Source organism: Phyllobates terribilis, unplaced genomic scaffold, assembly GCF_046119375.1.
Source record: "Phyllobates terribilis strain yellow unplaced genomic scaffold, ASM4611937v1 Scaffold_143__1_contigs__length_4665640, whole genome shotgun sequence".
NCBI lineage: Eukaryota > Metazoa > Chordata > Amphibia > Anura > Dendrobatidae > Phyllobates > Phyllobates terribilis.
The window spans coordinates 3,927,362-3,947,761 of NW_027362903.1; the positions used below are offsets into that span (position 1 = coordinate 3,927,362).

Here is a 20,400-nt window from a genome sequence, read left to right on the forward strand (position 1 = left end):
ACCACCCGGTTCTGTGTGGACTACAGGGGGCTCAACGCTATCACCGCCTCTGACGCACAACCCATGCCACGCATTGAGGAGCTGCTGGAGCGGTTAGCCAGCGCGAGCTATCTCTCCATTATGGATTTGAGTCGGGGATATTGGCAGATTCCCTTGAGCCCCGGGGCTCAGGAGAAGTCCGCCTTTATCACCCCCTTCGGATTGTATGAATCCACGGTCATGCCCTTCGGCATGAAAAATGCCCCTGCCACGTTCCAGCGAATGGTCAACCACCTGCTCCAGGGACTGGAGAGGTACGCAGTAGCGTACCTGGATGACATTGCCATCTTCAGTCCCACCTGGGAGGATCACCTCGAGCATCTGCAGCAGGTGCTCGGGCGCATTCACCAGGCGGGCTTGACCATCAAGCCGGGAAAGTGCCAGATGGGCATGAACGAGGTCCACTACCTGGGGCACCGGGTAGGTGGGGGTACTCTGAAGCCAGAGCCTGGGAAGGTGGACGCTATCGTGTCCTGGCCCACCCCCAGGACCAAGAAGCAGGTGCAGTCCTTCTTGGGCACCGCAGGGTACTATAGACGCTTTGTGCAGGACTATAGTAGCCTTGCGAAGCCCTTGACAGACCTCACCAGGAAGAGCCTACCCCATTCCGTCAAATGGACGGATGAATGCGAGGTGGCCTTTAGGGCTTTGAAGACTGCCCTGAGCAGCTCTCCTGTACTAAAGGCGGTCGACGGCACACGGCCACTCTTAGTACAGACCGACGCCAGTGAATTTGGCCTCGGTGCTGTACTCAGCCAGGTTGACTCGGGGAACCAAGAACACCCCGTGTTGTACCTAAGCCGGAAACTGCTGCCGAGGGAAGTGGCCTATTCCACCATAGAGAAGGAGTGCCTGGCCATTGTATGGGCCCTCAACCGCTTACAGCCTTACTTGTACGGGCGCCCCTTCACTGTCGTGACTGACCACAACCCCCTGAGTTGGCTGCACACCATGTCAGGTGCCAACGGAAGGTTGTTACGCTGGAGCCTCACCCTCCAGCAGTACGACTTTACTGTTCAACACCGCAAGGGCAGCGAGCATGGCAATGCCGATGGGTTGTCCCGGCGAGGGGAGCCTCCAGACATACGCTTGGAGGAGTGCCAGAAGGTCCTACCTCCATAGCGCAGTCAAAAAGGGGGAGGTGTCAGGCAAAAGGTATTTTTGCCCGAGTTTTTAAAAATGAGAGATGTTTTAAAAAAGGAAAAAAAAACCCACCCCCTATCTGTTTGTAAGTGAAGACATAGAACTCACTTTTGCTTTTCCCCAAACCAGGAATTTTTATGACCCGCCATAAAACCTCAGTCCAGGGCAAGCGCTAGTACAAACCGGAAAATCCCTCCAAAAAATCCCATTGTTTAATTGTACAAACGTTTTATGCCAATTTTAATCACGCACAGGTCTGACAGAAACATCGGAACCACGTTTTTTGAATGCTCACCTTTTTCCCATTACAATAGTATAACTTGCATAACTGAGGAATGACCGGGAACTGAGATAATGGATTCTGAGCTTCTGAGCGTCATAGAGGTTTCATATTTAATATCTATCTTCATGAATATTGGTGACGGTCAAGATGATGTCTCCCTCTTGGATGTGGGACCCCCCCACACCAAGATATGGAATCTGAAGGATCTTTTAGGTCTTCTGCAGCTGGGTGGGCTCGCAAAGCCGAGCCCCCCTTGTAAGGTAAATAAGGGGTGTTCCCCAGAGTTTTGGCTGCTTACTAAAAAGCAAATCGGCCATTTTCAGGTCATTCTTCTCAGGGACGTCGAACGCACGCACATCACGCGGCGTAAGAAGAATCACCTCTAATTTCCGGGGAGCCGTCCCCCCCACAGAATCTGAGACCATCACCTTGTGAAGCAGGTTTTGCTATTACTTATCCCTTTTATTTTAATAACTGTTGATGCACACATGTAAATTGTCTCCTTTATAATATCTTGTATATATTTTGTAAACACTGCCCACCTTTTGGGAGTAAATCATTAATTATTTACCAGTTTCTTTCTTCTTGTCCTATGTCGAGCAAACACGTTCCTCACCCGCTAATTCACGTTACCTACCAGGTACCCGATCCACCTGTTAAGCGATCGGTGGTGGCAGTATACCAGTATTTATGTGATATTGTGGTTTGAGGGTGGCTGGTCGGAGGTATATATACGTTCCTGGAAGGAACTGGTGGTATATATACGTCCTGTCACATCACGTGCCACAATAGTCGACATAAATTAGAGCAGTTGCACCCGTGCTTATCCTCTGTCAATACCGTGTTTGACCAGCAGGATAAGGGGGCGCCAGAGAGCTGCAAGGTCTGACCCAAGAGTGGGTGTTGTTTTCATGACACTATATAATAGATCCCTCTGTGTGTAATGGCTCTATATAATAGATCCCTCTGTGTGTAATGACTCTCTATAATAGATCCCTCTGTGTGTAATGACTCTATATAATAGATCCCTCTGTGTGTAATGACTCTATATAATAGATCCCTCTGTGTGTAATGACTCTATATAATAGATCCCTCGGTGTGTAATGACTCTATATAATAGATCCCTCTGTGTGTAATGGCTCTATATAATAGATCCCTCTGTGTGTAATGACTCTATATAATAGATCCCTCTGTGTGTAATGACTCTATATAATAGATCCCTCTGTGTGTAATGACTCTATATAATATAGGAGTTTCACTTTTTGTATTGAAGATCTGAAATAAATTCACTTTCTGATGATATTCTAATTTAGTGAGATGCAGCTGTATATAGGGGCAGATAACTAAGAAGGAAACTTACAGAATGATCTTCTGATGTTTCAGGTGATGTGATGAGTGATAGTGACATTGTTCTGTCATCACATAATATCAGCATCCACGGGAAAACCCTCCCATCCAACCGGTAAGAAGCAACAGCGTCTAACTGGAGAATGACTGTTACCAGCTCTAAGTAGGCTGGAGAAAATGTTGTTTGCTGCTGAATTATCCCCACAAACTTCACACAGAAACAAAAAGTTATTCCACAGTGCAGTATGTGCAGGCAGTCCCCTGTGCAGTATGTGGAGGCAGTCCCCTGTGCAGTATGTGGAGGCAGTCCCCTGTGCAGTATGTGCAGGCAGTCCCCTGTTCAGTATGTGCAGGCAGTCCCCTGTGTAGTATGTGGAGGCAGTCCCCTGTGCAGTATGTGGAGGCAGTCCCCTGTGCAGTATGTGGAGGCTGTCCCCTGTGCAGTATGTGGAGGCAGTCCCCTGTGCAGTATATGGGGGCAGTCCACTGTGCAGTCATAGGCTGATTATAATGAGGGCAATATGGGCTACCGCCTGGGTCCCTGAGGCTCCAGGGGGCCCATGAATTACTCCCATTATTATGCGCATTTTTTTCGGTCACCGCCACGCTGGCCGAAGGTTTAGATGATCACCGCTGCGGGCCCGCAGCTGTATGCGGTTTGAATCATACTGTGTCGCCCCGCCCTGCCAGTGCCACATGACGCTCCCATCTGGCCGCCGCGCCTGTATATTCACTAGCACGGGCGTGCAGTTTAAATGCTGTTGGTACCGCCCTGCCTGACGTCATGTGGCAGGGCGGTCCCAACATCATTTAAATTTCCCGCCGGCGCTAGTGCATATACAGGGCTGCGTGATGCAGCTAGCGTGTCTGTGAGTGGCTGCTTTGAACTTTGCGACCGCCCTGCCACATGACGTCAAGCAGGGTGGTCCCAGAGTTCAAAGCAGCCACTCACAGACACGCTGCATCACGCAGCCGCTCCCATCCGGCCAGCTGCAGAACCACCGGGGTGGGCAGTTTGAATGATGCTGGGACCGCCCTGCCACATGACATCAGGCAGGGCCCAGCATAAACAGGGGCGCGGCATACAGGCAGACAGTGGCGGGGGGCCCCCGGACTGCTCCCCCAGCAGCGGCGCACGGCCGCTACTTCTTCTTCGGCCGGGCCAGCACTGCAGCAGTTAACTTCCCTGTGCTGACCCGGCCGTGTCACAGCTAGGAGACACGGCCCTGTGTGCGGCCGTGTCTCCTAGCTGTGACGTCACGCAGTGCGCGCCCGGCCTGCAGTGCTGCACCGGAGAGGAGCAGGAGCCAGGAGGACTGGAGCCGAGCCGGGGGATGGTGAGTGTGTGAGAGTGAGTGAGTGTGCGTGTGTGCAGGCAGACATAATTGTGTGATGTCTGTTTATATGTATTTTTGTGTTTCAAATGTGTTTATGCGTGTATGTATATGTCTGTATATGTTTGTGTGTGTGCGTGACTGTGTGCAGCCTCCCGCTGTGTATAGATGGCACCGTGCGGCCCCCTGCTGTGTATAGATGGCTACGTGCTGCCTCCTGCTGTGTATAGATGGCTACGTGCGGCCTCCTGCTGTGTATAGATGGCTACGTGCGGCCTCTTGCTGTGTATAGATGGCTACGTGCGGTCTCTTGCTGTGTATAGATGGCTACGTGCGGCCTCCCGCTGTGTATAGATGGCACCGTGCGGCCTCCTGCTGTGTATAGATGGCTACGTGCGGCCTCTTGCTGTGTATAGATGGCTACGGGCGGCCTCCTGCTGTGTATAGATGGCACCGTGCGGCCTCCTGCTGTGTATAGATGGCTACGTGCGGCCTCCTGCTGTGTATAGATGGCTACGTGCGGCCTCCTGCTGTGTATAGATGGCTACGTGCGGCCTCCTGCTGTGTATAGATGGCTACGTGCGGTCTCTTGCTCTGTATAGATGGCTACGTGCGGCCTCCCGCTGTGTATAGATGGCACCGTGCGGCCTCCTGCTGTGTATAGATGGCTACGTGCGGCCTCTTGCTGTGTATAGATGGCTACGGGCGGCCTCCTGCTGTGTATAGATGGCACCGTGCGGCCTCCTGCTGTGTATAGATGGCTACGTGCGGCCTCCTGCTGTGTATAGATGGCTACGTGCGGCCTCCTGCTGTGTATAGATGGCTACGTGCGGCCTCCTGCTGTGTATAGATGGCTACGTGCGGCCTCCTGCTGTGTACAGATGGCACCGTGCGGCCTCCTGCTGTGTATAGATGGCTACGTGCGGCCTCCTGCTGTGTATAGATGGCTACGTGTGCTCAATATTGAGTCATACAATTAATGTAAGGCTATGTGCCCACGATGCACAAATGCTCCGGATTTTTTTTGAGCGTTTCTGCATCTCCCTGGCAGAAAAAACGCATGCGGATTGTGCATGCGGATTGTGCATGCGGATTGTACATGCGTTTTCCTGCCAGGGACATGCGGATGTGACGCGTTCTTCACTTGCATTTCCGCATGCGGGTTGACAAGCGATTTTAGCATCACTTGGAAAGTGCTTGACAACTTGGTCACACTATATAAATCCATGCAACCGGCATATATAGTGTGACCGAAAGAATGGTAAAAAATAAAAAATATATTCTTACCTTCTGATGGCCTGCCGACGTCAGCGGTCGGGTGACCCGTCACATGACTAAATGACGTCATGGCAGGTCCTTTTCAGACCATCGCGAGCTGCCGGCAGCCAGGAGGCATCGGATAAAGACACCGGGGGCCATCAGAAGGTAAGTATAATATTTATTTTTTATTTTATTCTTTTTTTACAGGTTCTATGGTACCCGGATCCGGAGGAGAGTCTCCTGTCCACACCCGGGTACCATCCGCACATTGAAACGCATGGATTCTGCATGTACAGTTGCAGTGATGCGTAATTCATGCGTTCTAATGCAAGTCAATGGCAGCGAAAACGCAGCGCTTCCGCAAAATAATTGGTAATGCTGCGGATTTTTCCCGCAATGATAATCCGCAGCGGAAATTTCCTCAGCATGTGCACAGCATGCGGATTATCATTGGGGGACATGGCAGACCTTCTACCAAGCGTTTTTAAGCGTTTGTGCAGCGGAATTGCCGCTGCGGAAACTCTTAAAAAACGCATAGTGGGCACACAGCCTAAAAATAAATATTATAATTAATATTGTGTCAAATTAATTTCACGTGAACTATCACATGATCTATCACAGGGGATCATGTGACATGTGATACATCAGGTGGGGGGGGGGCCCGCGCCTTCTAAACTGCCCGGGGCCCTTGCTACTCTTAATCCACCCCTGTGTGCAGTATATGGAGGCAGTCCCCTGTGCAGTATGTGGCGGCAGTCCCCTGTGCAGTATGTGGAGGCAGTCCACTGTGCAGTATGTGGAGGCAGTCCACTGTGCAGTATGTGGAGGCAGTCCCCTGTGCAGTATGTGGAGGCAGTCACCTGTGTAGTATGTGGAGGCAGTCCCCTGTGCAGCATGTGGAGGCAGTCCCCTGTGCAGCATGTGGAGGCAGTCCCCTGTGCAGTATGTGGAGGCAGTCCACTGTGCAGTATGTGGAGGCAGTCCCCTGTGCAGCATGTGGAGGCAGTCCCCTGTGCAGCATGTGGAGGCAGTCCCCTGTGCAGCATGTGGAGGCAGTCCCCTGTGCAGCATGTGGAGGCAGTCCCCTGTGCAGTATGTGGAGGCAGTCCCCTGTGCAGCATGTGGAGGCAGTCCCCTGTGCAGTATGTGGAGGCAGTCCCCTGTGCAGTATGTGGAGGCAGTCCCCTGTGCAGCATGTGGAGGCAGTCCCCTGTGCAGCATGTGGAGGCAGTCCCCTGTGCAGCATGTGGAGGCAGTCCCCTGTGCAGCATGTGGAGGCAGTCCACTGTGCAGTATGTGGAGGCAGTCCCCTGTGCAGTATGTGGAGGCAGTCCCCTGTGCAGTACGTGGAGGCAGTCCCCTGTGTAGTACGTGGAGGCAGTCCCCTGTGCAGTATGTGGAGGCAGTCCCCTGTGCAGTAGGTGGAGGAATTCCCCTGTGCAGTAGGTGGAGGCAGTCCCCTGTGCAGTAGGTGGAGGCAGTCCACTGTGCAGTAGGTGGAGGCAGTCCCCTGTTCAGTATGTGCAGGCAGTCCCCTGTGTAGTATGTGGAGGCAGTCCCCTGTGCAGTATGTGGAGGCAGTCCCCTGTGCAGTATGTGGAGGCAGTCCCCTGTGCAGTATGTGGAGGCAGTCCCCTGTGCAGTATGTGGAGGCAGTCCCCTGTGCAGTATATGGGGGCAGTCCACTGTGCAGTCATAGGCTGATTATAATGAGGGCAATATGGGCTACCGCCTGGGTCCCTGAGGCTCCAGGGGGCCCATGAATTACTCCCATTATTATGCGCATTTTTTTCGGTCACCGCCACGCTGGCCGAAGGTTTAGATGATCACCGCTGCGGGCCCGCAGCTGTATGCGGTTTGAATCATACTGTGTCGCCCCGCCCTGCCAGTGCCACATGACGCTCCCATCTGGCCGCCGCGCCTGTATATTCACTAGCACGGGCGTGCAGTTTAAATGCTGTTGGTACCGCCCTGCCTGACGTCATGTGGCAGGGCGGTCCCAACATCATTTAAATTTCCCGCCGGCGCTAGTGCATATACAGGGCTGCGTGATGCAGCTAGCGTGTCTGTGAGTGGCTGCTTTGAACTTTGCGACCGCCCTGCCACATGACGTCAAGCAGGGTGGTCCCAGAGTTCAAAGCAGCCACTCACAGACACGCTGCATCACGCAGCCGCTCCCATCCGGCCAGCTGCAGATCCACCGGGGTGGGCAGTTTGAATGATGCTGGGACCGCCCTGCCACATGACATCAGGCAGGGCCCAGCATAAACAGGGGCGCGGCATACAGGCAGACAGTGGCGGGGGGCCCCCGGACTGCTCCCCCAGCAGCGGCGCACGGCCGCTACTTCTTCTTCGGCCGGGCCAGCACTGCAGCAGTTAACTTCCCTGTGCTGACCCGGCCGCGTCACAGCTAGGAGACACGGCCCTGTGTGCGGCCGTGTCTCCTAGCTGTGACGTCACGCAGTGCGCGCCCGGCCTGCAGTGCTGCACCGGAGAGGAGCAGGAGCCAGGAGGACTGGAGCCGAGCCGGGGGATGGTGAGTGTGTGAGAGTGAGTGAGTGTGCGTGTGTGCAGGCAGACATAATTGTGTGATGTCTGTTTATATGTATTTTTGTGTTTCAAATGTGTTTATGCGTGTATGTATATGTCTGTATATGTTTGTGTGTGTGCGTGACTGTGTGCAGCCTCCCGCTGTGTATAGATGGCACCGTGCGGCCCCCTGCTGTGTATAGATGGCTACGTGCTGCCTCCTGCTGTGTATAGATGGCTACGTGCGGCCTCCTGCTGTGTATAGATGGCTACGTGCGGCCTCTTGCTGTGTATAGATGGCTACGTGCGGTCTCTTGCTGTGTATAGATGGCTACGTGCGGCCTCCCGCTGTGTATAGATGGCACCGTGCGGCCTCCTGCTGTGTATAGATGGCTACGTGCGGCCTCTTGCTGTGTATAGATGGCTACGGGCGGCCTCCTGCTGTGTATAGATGGCACCGTGCGGCCTCCTGCTGTGTATAGATGGCTACGTGCGGCCTCCTGCTGTGTATAGATGGCTACGTGCGGCCTCCTGCTGTGTATAGATGGCTACGTGCGGCCTCCTGCTGTGTATAGATGGCTACGTGCGGTCTCTTGCTCTGTATAGATGGCTACGTGCGGCCTCCCGCTGTGTATAGATGGCACCGTGCGGCCTCCTGCTGTGTATAGATGGCTACGTGCGGCCTCTTGCTGTGTATAGATGGCTACGGGCGGCCTCCTGCTGTGTATAGATGGCACCGTGCGGCCTCCTGCTGTGTATAGATGGCTACGTGCGGCCTCCTGCTGTGTATAGATGGCTACGTGCGGCCTCCTGCTGTGTATAGATGGCTACGTGCGGCCTCCTGCTGTGTATAGATGGCTACGTGCGGCCTCCTGCTGTGTATAGATGGCACCGTGCGGCCTCCTGCTGTGTATAGATGGCTACGTGCGGCCTCCTGCTGTGTATAGATGGCTACGTGTGCTCAATATTGAGTCATACAATTAATGTAAGGCTATGTGCCCACGATGCACAAATGCTCCGGATTTTTTTTGAGCGTTTCTGCATCTCCCTGGCAGAAAAAACGCATGCGGATTGTGCATGCGGATTGTACATGCGGATTGTGCATGCGGATTGTACATGCGTTTTCCTGCCAGGGACATGCGGATGTGACGCGTTCTTCACTTGCATTTCCGCATGCGGGTTGACAAGCGATTTTAGCATCACTTGGAAAGTGCTTGACAACTTGGTCACACTATATAAATCCATGCAACCGGCATATATAGTGTGACCGAAAGAATGGTAAAAAATAAAAAATATATTCTTACCTTCTGATGGCCTGCCGACGTCAGCGGTCGGGTGACCCGTCACATGACTAAATGACGTCATGGCAGGTCCTTTTCATACCATCGCGAGCTGCCGGCAGCCAGGACGCATCGGATAAAGACACCGGGGGCCATCAGAAGGTAAGTATGATATTTATCTTTTATTTTATTCTTTTTTTTACAGGTTCTATGGTACCCGGGTCCGGGGGAGAGTCTCCTGTCCACACCCGGGTACCATCCGCACATTGAAACGCATGGATTCTGCATGTACAGATGCAGTGATGCGTAATCCATGCGTTCTAATGCAAGTCAATGGCAGCGAAAACGCAGCGCTTCCGCAAAATAATTGGTAATGCTGCGGATTTTTCCCGCAATGATAATCCGCAGCGGAAATTTCCTCAGCATGTGCACAGCATGCGGATTATCATTGGGGAACATGGCAGACCTTCTACCAAGCGTTTTTTAAGCGTTTGTGCAGCGGAATTGCCGCTGCGGAAACTCTTAAAAAACGCATAGTGGGCACACAGCCTAAAAATAAATATTATAATTAATATTGTGTCAAATTAATTTCACGTGAACTATCACATGATCTATCACAGGGGATCATGTGACATGTGATACATCAGGTGGGGGGGGGCCCGCGCCTTCTAAACTGCCCGGGGCCCTTGCTACTCTTAATCCACCCCTGTGTGCAGTATATGGAGGCAGTCCCCTGTGCAGTATGTGGCGGCAGTCCCCTGTGCAGTATGTGGAGGCAGTCCACTGTGCAGTATGTGGAGGCAGTCCACTGTGCAGTATGTGGAGGCAGTCCCCTGTGCAGTATGTGGAGGCAGTCCCCTGTGTAGTATGTGGAGGCAGTCCCCTGTGCAGCATGTGGAGGCAGTCCCCTGTGCAGCATGTGGAGGCAGTCCCCTGTGCAGTATGTGGAGGCAGTCCCCTGTGCAGTATGTGGAGGCAGTCCACTGTGCAGTATGTGGAGGCAGTCCCCTGTGCAGCATGTGGAGGCAGTCCCCTGTGCAGCATGTGGAGGCAGTCCCCTGTGCAGCATGTGGAGGCAGTCCCCTGTGCAGCATGTGGAGGCAGTCCCCTGTGCAGCATGTGGAGGCAGTCCCCTGTGCAGTATGTGGAGGCAGTCCCCTGTGCAGTATGTGGAGGCAGTCCCCTGTGCAGCATGTGGAGGCAGTCCCCTGTGCAGCATGTGGAGGCAGTCCACTGTGCAGTATGTGGAGGCAGTCCCCTGTGCAGTATGTGGCGGCAGTCCCCTGTGCAGTATGTGGAGGCAGTCCACTGTGCAGTATGTGGAGGCAGTCCACTGTGCAGTATGTGGAGGCAGTCCACTGTGCAGTATGTGGAGGCAGTCCCCTGTGCAGTATGTGGAGGCAGTCCCCTGTGTAGTATGTGGAGGCAGTCCCCTGTGCAGCATGTGGAGGCAGTCCCCTGTGCAGTATGTGGAGGCAGTCCCCTGTGCAGTATGTGGAGGCAGTCCCCTGTGCAGTATGTGGAGGCAGTCCCCTGTGCAGTATGTGGAGGCAGTCCCCTGTGCAGCATGTGGAGGCAGTCCCCTGTGCAGCATGTGGAGGCAGTCCCCTGTGCAGCATGTGGAGGCAGTCCCCTGTGCAGTATGTGGAGGCAGTCCCCTGTGCAGTATGTGGAGGCAGTCCCCTGTGCAGTATGTGGAGGCAGTCCCCTGTGCAGTATGTGGAGGCAGTCCCCTGTGCAGTATGTGGAGGCAGTCCCCTGTGCAGTATGTGCAGGCAGTCCCCTGTTCAGTATGTGCAGGCAGTCCCCTGTGCAGTATGTGGAGGCAGTCTCAGTCCAGATAACATCACAGATTCTCCTTTCTCTGTTTCAGCTTCTGTCCTTGTGACTTAACTTCATTTGGAGGTAAAACTCCCGGCTGTTGTGTGAGCGTCACAGCGACGGCCGACGACCTGACAGCCGGAGCGAGCAACATTGTGCAAAAGCTCTTTAACGTTCCGGCAACAGCGTAATACAGACAAAGGCGAATGTATCATGAAACAGTGTAATAATCACAAGAAATAAAGAACTGGGAGTGTAACATTGTAGTGTCCTGTGTAATATCAGTAAATGCTCCAGAACATGCCCAGGTTATACCAGCTGTACATATATAATTATATACAGGAGATGCCCGGGTTATACCAGCTGTACATATATAATTATATACAGGAGATGCCCAGGTTATACCAGCTGTACATATATAATTATATACAGGAGATACCCAGGTTATACCAGCTGTACATATATAATTATATACAGGAGATGCCCAGGTTACACCAGCTGTACATATATAATTATATACAGGAGATACCCAGGTTACACCAGCTGTACATATATAATTATATACAGGAGATACCCAGGTTATACCAGCTGTACATATATAATTATATACAGGAGATGCCCAGGTTACACCAGCTGTACATATATAATTATATACAGGAGATGCCCAGGTTATACCAGCTGTACATATATAATTATATACAGGAGATGCCCAGGTTATACCAGCTGTACATATATAATTATATACAGGAGATGCCCAGGTTACACCAGCTGTACATATATAATTATATACAGGAGATGCCCAGGTTATACCAGCTGTACATATATAATTATATACAGGAGATGCCCAGGTTATACCAGCTGTACATATATAATTATATACAGGAGATGCCCAGGTTACACCAGCTGTACATACAGTATATAATTATATACAGGAGATGCCCAGGTTATACCAGCTGTACATATATAATTATATACAGGAGATGCCCAGGTTACACCAGCTGTACATACAGTATATAATTATATACAGGAGATGCCCAGGTTATACCAGCTGTACATATATAATTATATACAGGAGATGCCCAGGTTATACGAGCTGTACATATATAATTATATACAGGAGGTGCCCAGGTTATACGAGCTGTACATATATAATTATATACAGGAGGTGCCCAGGTTATACCAGCTGTACATATATCATTATATACAGGAGATGCCCAGGTTATACCAGCTGTACATATATAATTATATACAGGAGATGCCCAGGTTATACCAGCTGTACATATATAATTATATACAGGATATGCCCAGGTTATACCAGCTGTACATACAGTATATAATTATAGACAGGAGATGCCCAGGTTATACCAGCTTTACATATATAATTATATACAGGACATGCCCAGGTTATACCAGCTGTACATATATAATTATATACAGGATATGCCCAGGTTATACCAGCTGTACATATATAATTATATACAGGAGATGCCCAGGTTACACCAGCTGTACATACAGTATATAATTATATACAGGAGATGCCCAGGTTATACCAGCTGTACATATATAATTATATACAGGACATGCCCAGGTTATACCAGCTGTACATATATAATTATATACAGGAGATGCCCAGGTTACACCAGCTGTACATACAGTATATAATTATATACAGGAGATGCCCAGGTTATACCAGCTGTACATATATAATTATATACAGGAGATGCCCAGGTTATACCAGCTGTACATATATAATTATATACAGGAGATGCCCAGGTTACACCAGCTGTACATACAGTATATAATTATATACAGGAGATGCCCAGGTTATACCAGCTGTACATATATAATTATATACAGGAGATGCCCAGGTTACACCAGCTGTATATACAGTATATAATTATATACAGGAGATGCCCAGGTTATACCAGCTGTACATATATAATTATATACAGGAGATACCCAGGTTATACCTGCTGTACATATATAATTATATACAGGAGATGCCCAGATTATACCAGCGGTACATATATAATTATATACAGGAGATGCCCAGGTTATACCAGCTGTACATATATAATTTTATACAGGAGATGCCCAGGTTATACCAGCTGTACATATATAATTATATACAGGAGATGCCCAGGTTACACCAGCTGTACATATATAATTATATACAGGAGATGCCCAGATTATACCAGCGGTACATATATAATTATATACAGGAGATGCCCAGGTTGTACCAGCTGTACATATATAATTATATACAGGAGATGCCCAGGTTATACCAGCTGTATATACAGTATATAATTATATACAGGAGATGCCCAGGTTATACCAGCTGTACATATATAATTATATACCGGAGATGCCCAGGTTATATCAGCTGTACATATATAATTATATACAGGAGATGCCCAGGTTATACCAGCTGTACATACAGTATATAATTATATACAGGAGATGCCCAGGTTACACCAGCTGTACATACAGTATATAATTATATACAGGAGATACCCAGGTTATACCAGCTGTACATATATAATTATATACAGGAGATGCCCAAGTTATACCAGCTGTACATATATAATTATATACAGGAGATGCCCAGGTTACACCAGCTGTACATACAGTATATAATTATATACAGGAGATGCCCAGGTTATACCAGCTGTACATATATAATTATATACAGGAGATGCCCAGGTTATACCAGCTGTACATATATAACTATATACAGGAGATGCTCAGGTTATACCAGCTGTACATATATAATTATATACAGGAGATGCCCAGGTTACACCAGCTGTACATACAGTATATAATTATATACAGGAGATGCCCAGGTTATACCAGCTGTACATATATAATTATATACAGGAGATACCCAGGTTATACCATCTGTACATATATAATTATATACAGGAGATGCCCAGATTATACCAGCGGTACATATATAATTATATACAGGAGATGCCCAGGTTATACCGGCTGTACATATATAATTATATACAGGAGATGCCCAGGTTATACCAGCTGTACATACAGTATATAATTATATACAGGAGATGCCCAGGTTATACCAGCTGTACATATATAATTATATACCGGAGATGCCCAGGTTATACCAGCTGTACATATATAATTATATACAGGATATGCCCAGGTTATACCAGCTGTACATATATAATTATATACAGGAGATGCTCAGGTTATACCAGCTGTACATATATAATTATATACAGGAGATGCCCAGGTTATACCAGCTGTACATATATAATTATATACAGGAGATGCCCTGGTTACACCAGCTGTACATATATAATTATATAAAGGAGATGCTCAGGTTATACCAGCTGTACATATATAATTATATACAGGAGATGCCCAGGTTATACCAGCTGTACATATATAATTATATACAGGAGATGCCCAGGTTATACCAGCTGTACATATATAATTATATACAGGAGATGCCCAGGTTATACCGGCTATACATATATAATTATATACAGGAGATGCCCAGGTTATACCAGCTGTACATATATAATTATATACAGGAGATGCCCAGGTTATACCAGCTGTACATATATAATTATATACAGGAGATGCCCAGGTTATACCAGCTGTACATATATAATTATATAAAGGAGATTCCCAGGTTATACCAGCTGTACATATATAATTATATACAGGAGATGCCCAGGTTATACCAGCTATACATATATAATTATATACAGGAGATGTCCAGGTTATACCAGCTATACATATATAATTATATACAGGAGATTCCCAGGTTATACCAGCTATACATATATAATTATATACAGGAGATGCCCAGGTTATACCAGCTGTACATATATAATTATATACAGGAGATGTTCAGGTTATACCAGCTGTACATATATAATTATATACAGGAGATTCCCAGGTTATACCAGCTGTACATATATAATTATATACAGGAGATGCCCAGGTTATACCAGCTGTACATATATAATTATATACAGGAGATTCCCAGGTTATACCAGCTGTATATATATAATTATATACAGGAGATGCCCAGGTTATACCAGCTAAACATATATAATTATATACAGGAGATGCCCAGATTATACCAGCTGTACATATATAATTATATACAGGAGATGCCCAGGTTATACCAGCTATACATATATAATTATATACAGGAGATGCCCAGGTTATACCAGCTATACATATATAATTATATACAGGAGATTCCCAGGTTATACCAGCTATACATATATAATTATATACAGGAGATGCCCAGGTTATACCAGCTGTACATATATAATTATATACAGGAGATGTTCAGGTTATACCAGCTGTACATATATAATTATATACAGGAGATACCCAGGTTATACCGGCTGTACATATATAATTATATACAGGAGATGCCCAGGTTATACCGGCTGTACATATATAATTATATACAGGAGATGCCCAGGTTATACCAGCTGTACATATATAATTATATACAGGAGATACCCAGGTTATACCAGCTGTACATATATAATTATATACAGGAGATGCCCAGGTTATACCGGCTGTACATATATAATTATATACAGGAGATGCCCAGGTTATACCAGCTGTACATATATAATTATATACAGGAGATGCCCAGGTTATACCAGCTGTACATATATAATTATATACAGGAGATGTTCAGGTTATACCAGCTGTACATATATAATTATATACAGGAGACGCCCAGGTTATACCAGCTGTACATATATTTTATTACATACAGGCGATGCCTAGGTTATACCAGCTGTACATATATATTGATTTACAGGAGATACCCAGGTTATACCAGCTGTACATATATAATTATATACAGGAGATGCCCAGGTTATACCAGCTGTACATATATTTTATTACATACAGGCGATGCCTAGGTTATACCAGCTATACATATATATTGATTTACAGGAGATTCCCAGGTTATACCAGAATGACTTATGTAGAAGGGAGCCCCCATATGGGTTCATTGTTTTTTGCTGGACCTTGTCTCTTCCCTCTCGGCTCTTGCAGTCTTTGCCTCCCTCCCTCCTGTCTGTAGGTCTTGTACAGTCTTAGCAGTGCTGCCTTCAGCTCTTGGTTCCTCAGACTATACACTAATGGGTTCACTAGTGGAGTGACCAGAGTATAAAACACTGACACAACTCTGTCAGCCGAGTGGTAGTAACTGGTGGTCGGTCTAAAGTAGTTAAAGACAAGGGTCCCATAGAAGATGAAGACAACTGTCAGGTGGGAAGAGCAAGTGGAGAAAGCTTTAAATCTCTTGTCCTTGCCTCTGATCTTCAGGATGGTGGAGAACACGGTGATGTAAGGAATGAATGTCATAAGCAGAGAACTGAGTCCGAGAAGCCCCCCGAGGATGAAGATGGACAGCAGGTTGACAAATGTATCAGTGCAGGAAATCTGCAACAACTTTGACACATCACAGAAGAAACTCCAGACCACGTTCGAGGCGCAGAAGGTCAACCTCAAGGTGAAGATTGTATGTATCAATGAATAGAGCATGCCAAGTGTCCACACTACCACCGCCAGGTGGACACATGTCTTCCACCCCATGACCTGGATGTAATGCAGAGGTCTACAGATGGCAATGTACCGGTCATAAGACATCACCGCCAATAGAAGAATCTCACAAGTGGCGAAAAATATGAAGAAAAAGACTTGGCTCATACAGGCTGCTACAGAAATTGTCTTATCGTTGGTGCTCAAGTCGTAGAGCAAACGTGGAGACGTGATGGAGGAGCAACCCATATCCAGACAGGCCAGGTTCCCAAGAAAGAAGTACATGGGGCTATGGAGGTGAGAGTCCACGACCACCAGGAGAATGATGAGAAGATTAGTGAGGAGGGTCAGGAGATAGACATGGAAGAAGAGCAGGAACAGAAGAAGCTGGAGGTTCTGGACATCAGACATCCCCAACAAGTACAATTCAGACCAAAGGGTTTGGTTTCTCATCACAGTATCAGCAAAAGGAGCCTAAAAGGGAAAAGTACAGGAGAAGATATCCCCGAAGACGTCATGAAACGAGAAGTCAAAGGAGACTACTGAAGAAAACAGAAGACTCAAAAAGTTCTTGAAACTGCAACATTTCAAGTATTTTGGTAGCATTCTTCTGCATTGACTTTAATGATGGAAATCTGGCTTTCCATTCACTGGTTCCTAAGACAAAATGTAGTTATTGACAGTGAGAATATAACCTGGAGGAACACAATATACGTAGAGGATTTCCGTGTGGATTTCTGTCCTGCTCCCCCTCATGGTGGTCGTCTCGCTGATACTAATGCTGAGCTCACAATATATTTTACTGCTACAAATGCTCCTGAGATTCGTTGTAGCTCAGAAGACACATCATTAATTCCACCCCTGGAGGAATCAAGGAAACACAGAACCAAGAATGATAGGAACACAATAGATTTAAAAGGTTAGTCTTGAAAGAATATTAAATGGTTATTCCTTTGATTCCATTATTTTTCACAAAGCAGAATAAATGCATAGTTACTATTAATATACAGACTAAGCCCAACATTAAAGTTTCTTTCTTGTACCTTTCTGTCTTTTTTCATCTGTCTACCCCTCAGTTCACATAGCTGAATGGGCGATCCTCTTCATAACTGCTAAAACTACATTTCCCAGCAGCACCTGCTTCTCCTGAGCAGGGCCGCCATCAGGGCATTACTGACCTTACTGCTGTATGGGGCCCGGTGAGCAGAGGGGGCCACAGGGAGTAACAAGGTACAGTGTTTGCCAGGTCGCCACTTTTGGCGGTGCACACCTTGGCGCTGGGAGCTTTCCCGGAGCTTTGCGGCCGTCAAAGTACCTGAACGACTTCGAAGCTCCAGCTCCTTCCGCCTTTTCCGGACTTCTGGTCAGGTGACGGCGTGTACGCGATGACATTATCGCATATGCGCCGTCATGTAAGTGCGCCACTGGCCGTTGCCAGAACAGCAGAAGCGGAGCTGCGTCTGCAGGGGATCGTAAGTGAGGTAAGTATGAAAAACTTTTTTTTTTCTTTATAAAATGGATTGAATGGGTGAGGTAGGGGGAAACTACAAATGATGGAGTGAGAGGGGGAGGGGAACATGGGACTGCAAATAATGTCATCTCCCCCACCTCGATCATTGTCCTCCCCCACCTCCATCATTATCATCTCCCTACCTCCATCATTGCTCTCCCCCACCTCCATCATTGTCATCTCCCCCACCTGCATCATTGTCATATCCCCCATCTCCATCATTGTCATCTCCCCCACCTCCATCATTGTCATCTCCCTACCTCCATCATTGCTCTCCCCCACCTCCATCATTGTCATCTCCCTACCTCCATCATTGCTCTCCCCCACCTCCATCATTGTCATCTCCCCCACCTCCATCATTGTCATCTCCCCTATCTCCATCATTGTCATCTCCCCCACCTCCATCATTGTCATCTCCCTACCTCCATCATTGCTCTCCCCCACCTCCATCATTGTCATCTCCCCCACCTCCATCATTGTCATCTCCCCTATCTCCATCATTGTCATCTCCCCCACCTCTATCATTGTCATCTCCCTACCTCCATCATTGCTCTCCCCCACCTCCATCATTGTCATCTCCCTACCTCCATCATTGCTGTCCCCCACCTCCATCATTGTCATCTCCCCCACCTGAATCATTGTCATATCCTCCATCTTCATCATTGTCATCTCCCCCACCTCCATCATTGTCATCTCCCCCGTCCCCATTATTGCTCTCTCACATCATCAACATTATCTATAAATAATAATAATTTTTATTTATATAGCGACAACTTATTTCACAGGGCTTTACAATTAAGTAGGGACATGTACAGACAATATAAACAATACAATGAATCACATTTCAACAGTTACATGAGGAGTGAGCATCCGGCTGCTCTCAAGCTTACAATCTATATGGAAATGGGGGGACACAATAGGTAGAAGATGGTCATCAGCCAGTATCTGTCTAAGGGCAGTTACCGTGTGATATTTTGTGCATGGAGGATGTGGAGACAGATGAATATGTAGGGGCAGATTAAGATTAATATTTAGGAGGAGACAGGGGAGAGTTAGGTTGGTGAGTTGAGGTGATCGGCTTGTCTAAACAGATGTGTTTTTAAAGCACGTTTGAAGACATGGGGGCTAGATATTAGTCGGATCGTTTGGGGTAGTGCATTCCAGAAAACTGGTGCCGCACAAGAGAAGTCTTGGAGACGGAGGTGTGAGGTTCGGATTAAGGAGGATGTTAGTCTTAGGTCATTTGCATAACGGAGGGCACGGGAGGGGTGGTAGACAGAAATGAGGGATGAGATATAGGGTGGTGCAGAACTGTGGAGAGCTTTGTGGGTGAGAGAGATGAGTTTGTATTGTATTCTGTGGTGAATGGGTAACCAGTGCAATGGCTGGCACAGGGTAGAGGCGTCGGTGAAGCAGCCTGATAGAAATACAACCCTGGCTGCTGTATTCAGAATGGATTGGAGAGGAGAGAGTTTGTTTAGAGGGAGACTGATTAGAAAAGAGTTGTAGTCCTGACGAGAGGGAATAAGAGCGACAGTAAGAGTTTTTGCAGTATCAAAGGTGAGAAAAGGTCGGATTCTGGAAAGGTTTTTAAGGTGCAGGTGACGTGAGTGAGTGAGTGATTGTATATGGGGAATAAAGGAAAGTTGTGTGTCAAATATGACTCCAAGACAGTGAGCTTGCTGCTTGGGAGTTATGGTGGCACCACCCAAGGAAATTGAAAAGTCAAGTATAGTAGAGGGAGGAGAATACAAGGAGTTCAGTTTTGGAGAGATTCAGTGTCAGATAGAGGGAGGACATGATGTTAGAGACAGCGGACAGACAATCCTTGGTATTTTGTATTAGCGTGAGGGTGATGTCAGGTGAAGAGGTGTATAGCTGGGTGTCATCAGCATAGAGATGATACTGGAAACCCATAGGGGCAATATACAAAGAGAAGAGGAGGGGACCTAGGACTGATGGTTGTGGAACCCCGATAGTAAGGGGAAGATTAGAGGAAGAAGAAAAGATACCGTGAAAGAGCGGTTAGAGAGATAGGAGGAGAACCAGGAGAGAACCGTGTCCTTGAGGTCTGTAGAGCGGAGCATAGTGAGGAGGAGCTGGTGATCCACAGTGTCAAAAGTGGCAGAGAGATCCAGGAGAAACAGCAGGGAATAGTGACCATTAGATTTAGCTGTTAGTTGTTACGGATCCGGGTGGTGGAACCTCTGTGCCGAGGTGCAAGGAGGGACCCAGAGGGGCGTAACTAGGTATCAACTCAGACCGACCCTGGTCGTATGGCGGCTAACGACTCCGTGACCAGGGAGG

General features: G+C 47.9%; 2 protein-coding genes across 9 annotated transcripts in view; one reads left to right on the forward strand and one right to left on the reverse strand.

Moving 5' to 3' along the window:
- The window catches only part of LOC141206900 (inter-alpha-trypsin inhibitor heavy chain H3-like), a 395,905-nt gene extending 384,610 nt beyond the window's left edge, over positions 1–11,295 (forward strand). For 7 of the 8 annotated variants that reach the window (XM_073664275.1, XM_073664276.1, XM_073664270.1 and 4 more), the window contains 2 exons: positions 2,849–2,927; positions 11,089–11,295. In XM_073664275.1, the coding sequence (XP_073520376.1) occupies positions 2,849–2,927; positions 11,089–11,227 (218 nt within the window). In that variant the 3' untranslated portion in view covers positions 11,228–11,295. Of the gene's footprint in view, positions 1–2,848; positions 2,928–11,088 lie in introns of those variants that run through there. The other variant, XM_073664277.1, reaches the window with a different exon arrangement.
- Positions 11,296–16,019: 4,724 nt separating this feature from the next.
- On the reverse strand, positions 16,020–17,036 carry LOC141206885 (olfactory receptor 5B12-like). Its single transcript, XM_073664254.1, has one exon. The coding sequence runs from the start codon at positions 17,034–17,036 to the stop codon at positions 16,020–16,022; it is 1,017 nt and encodes a 338-aa protein (XP_073520355.1).
- Between the last annotated feature and the right edge of the window lie 3,364 nt (positions 17,037–20,400).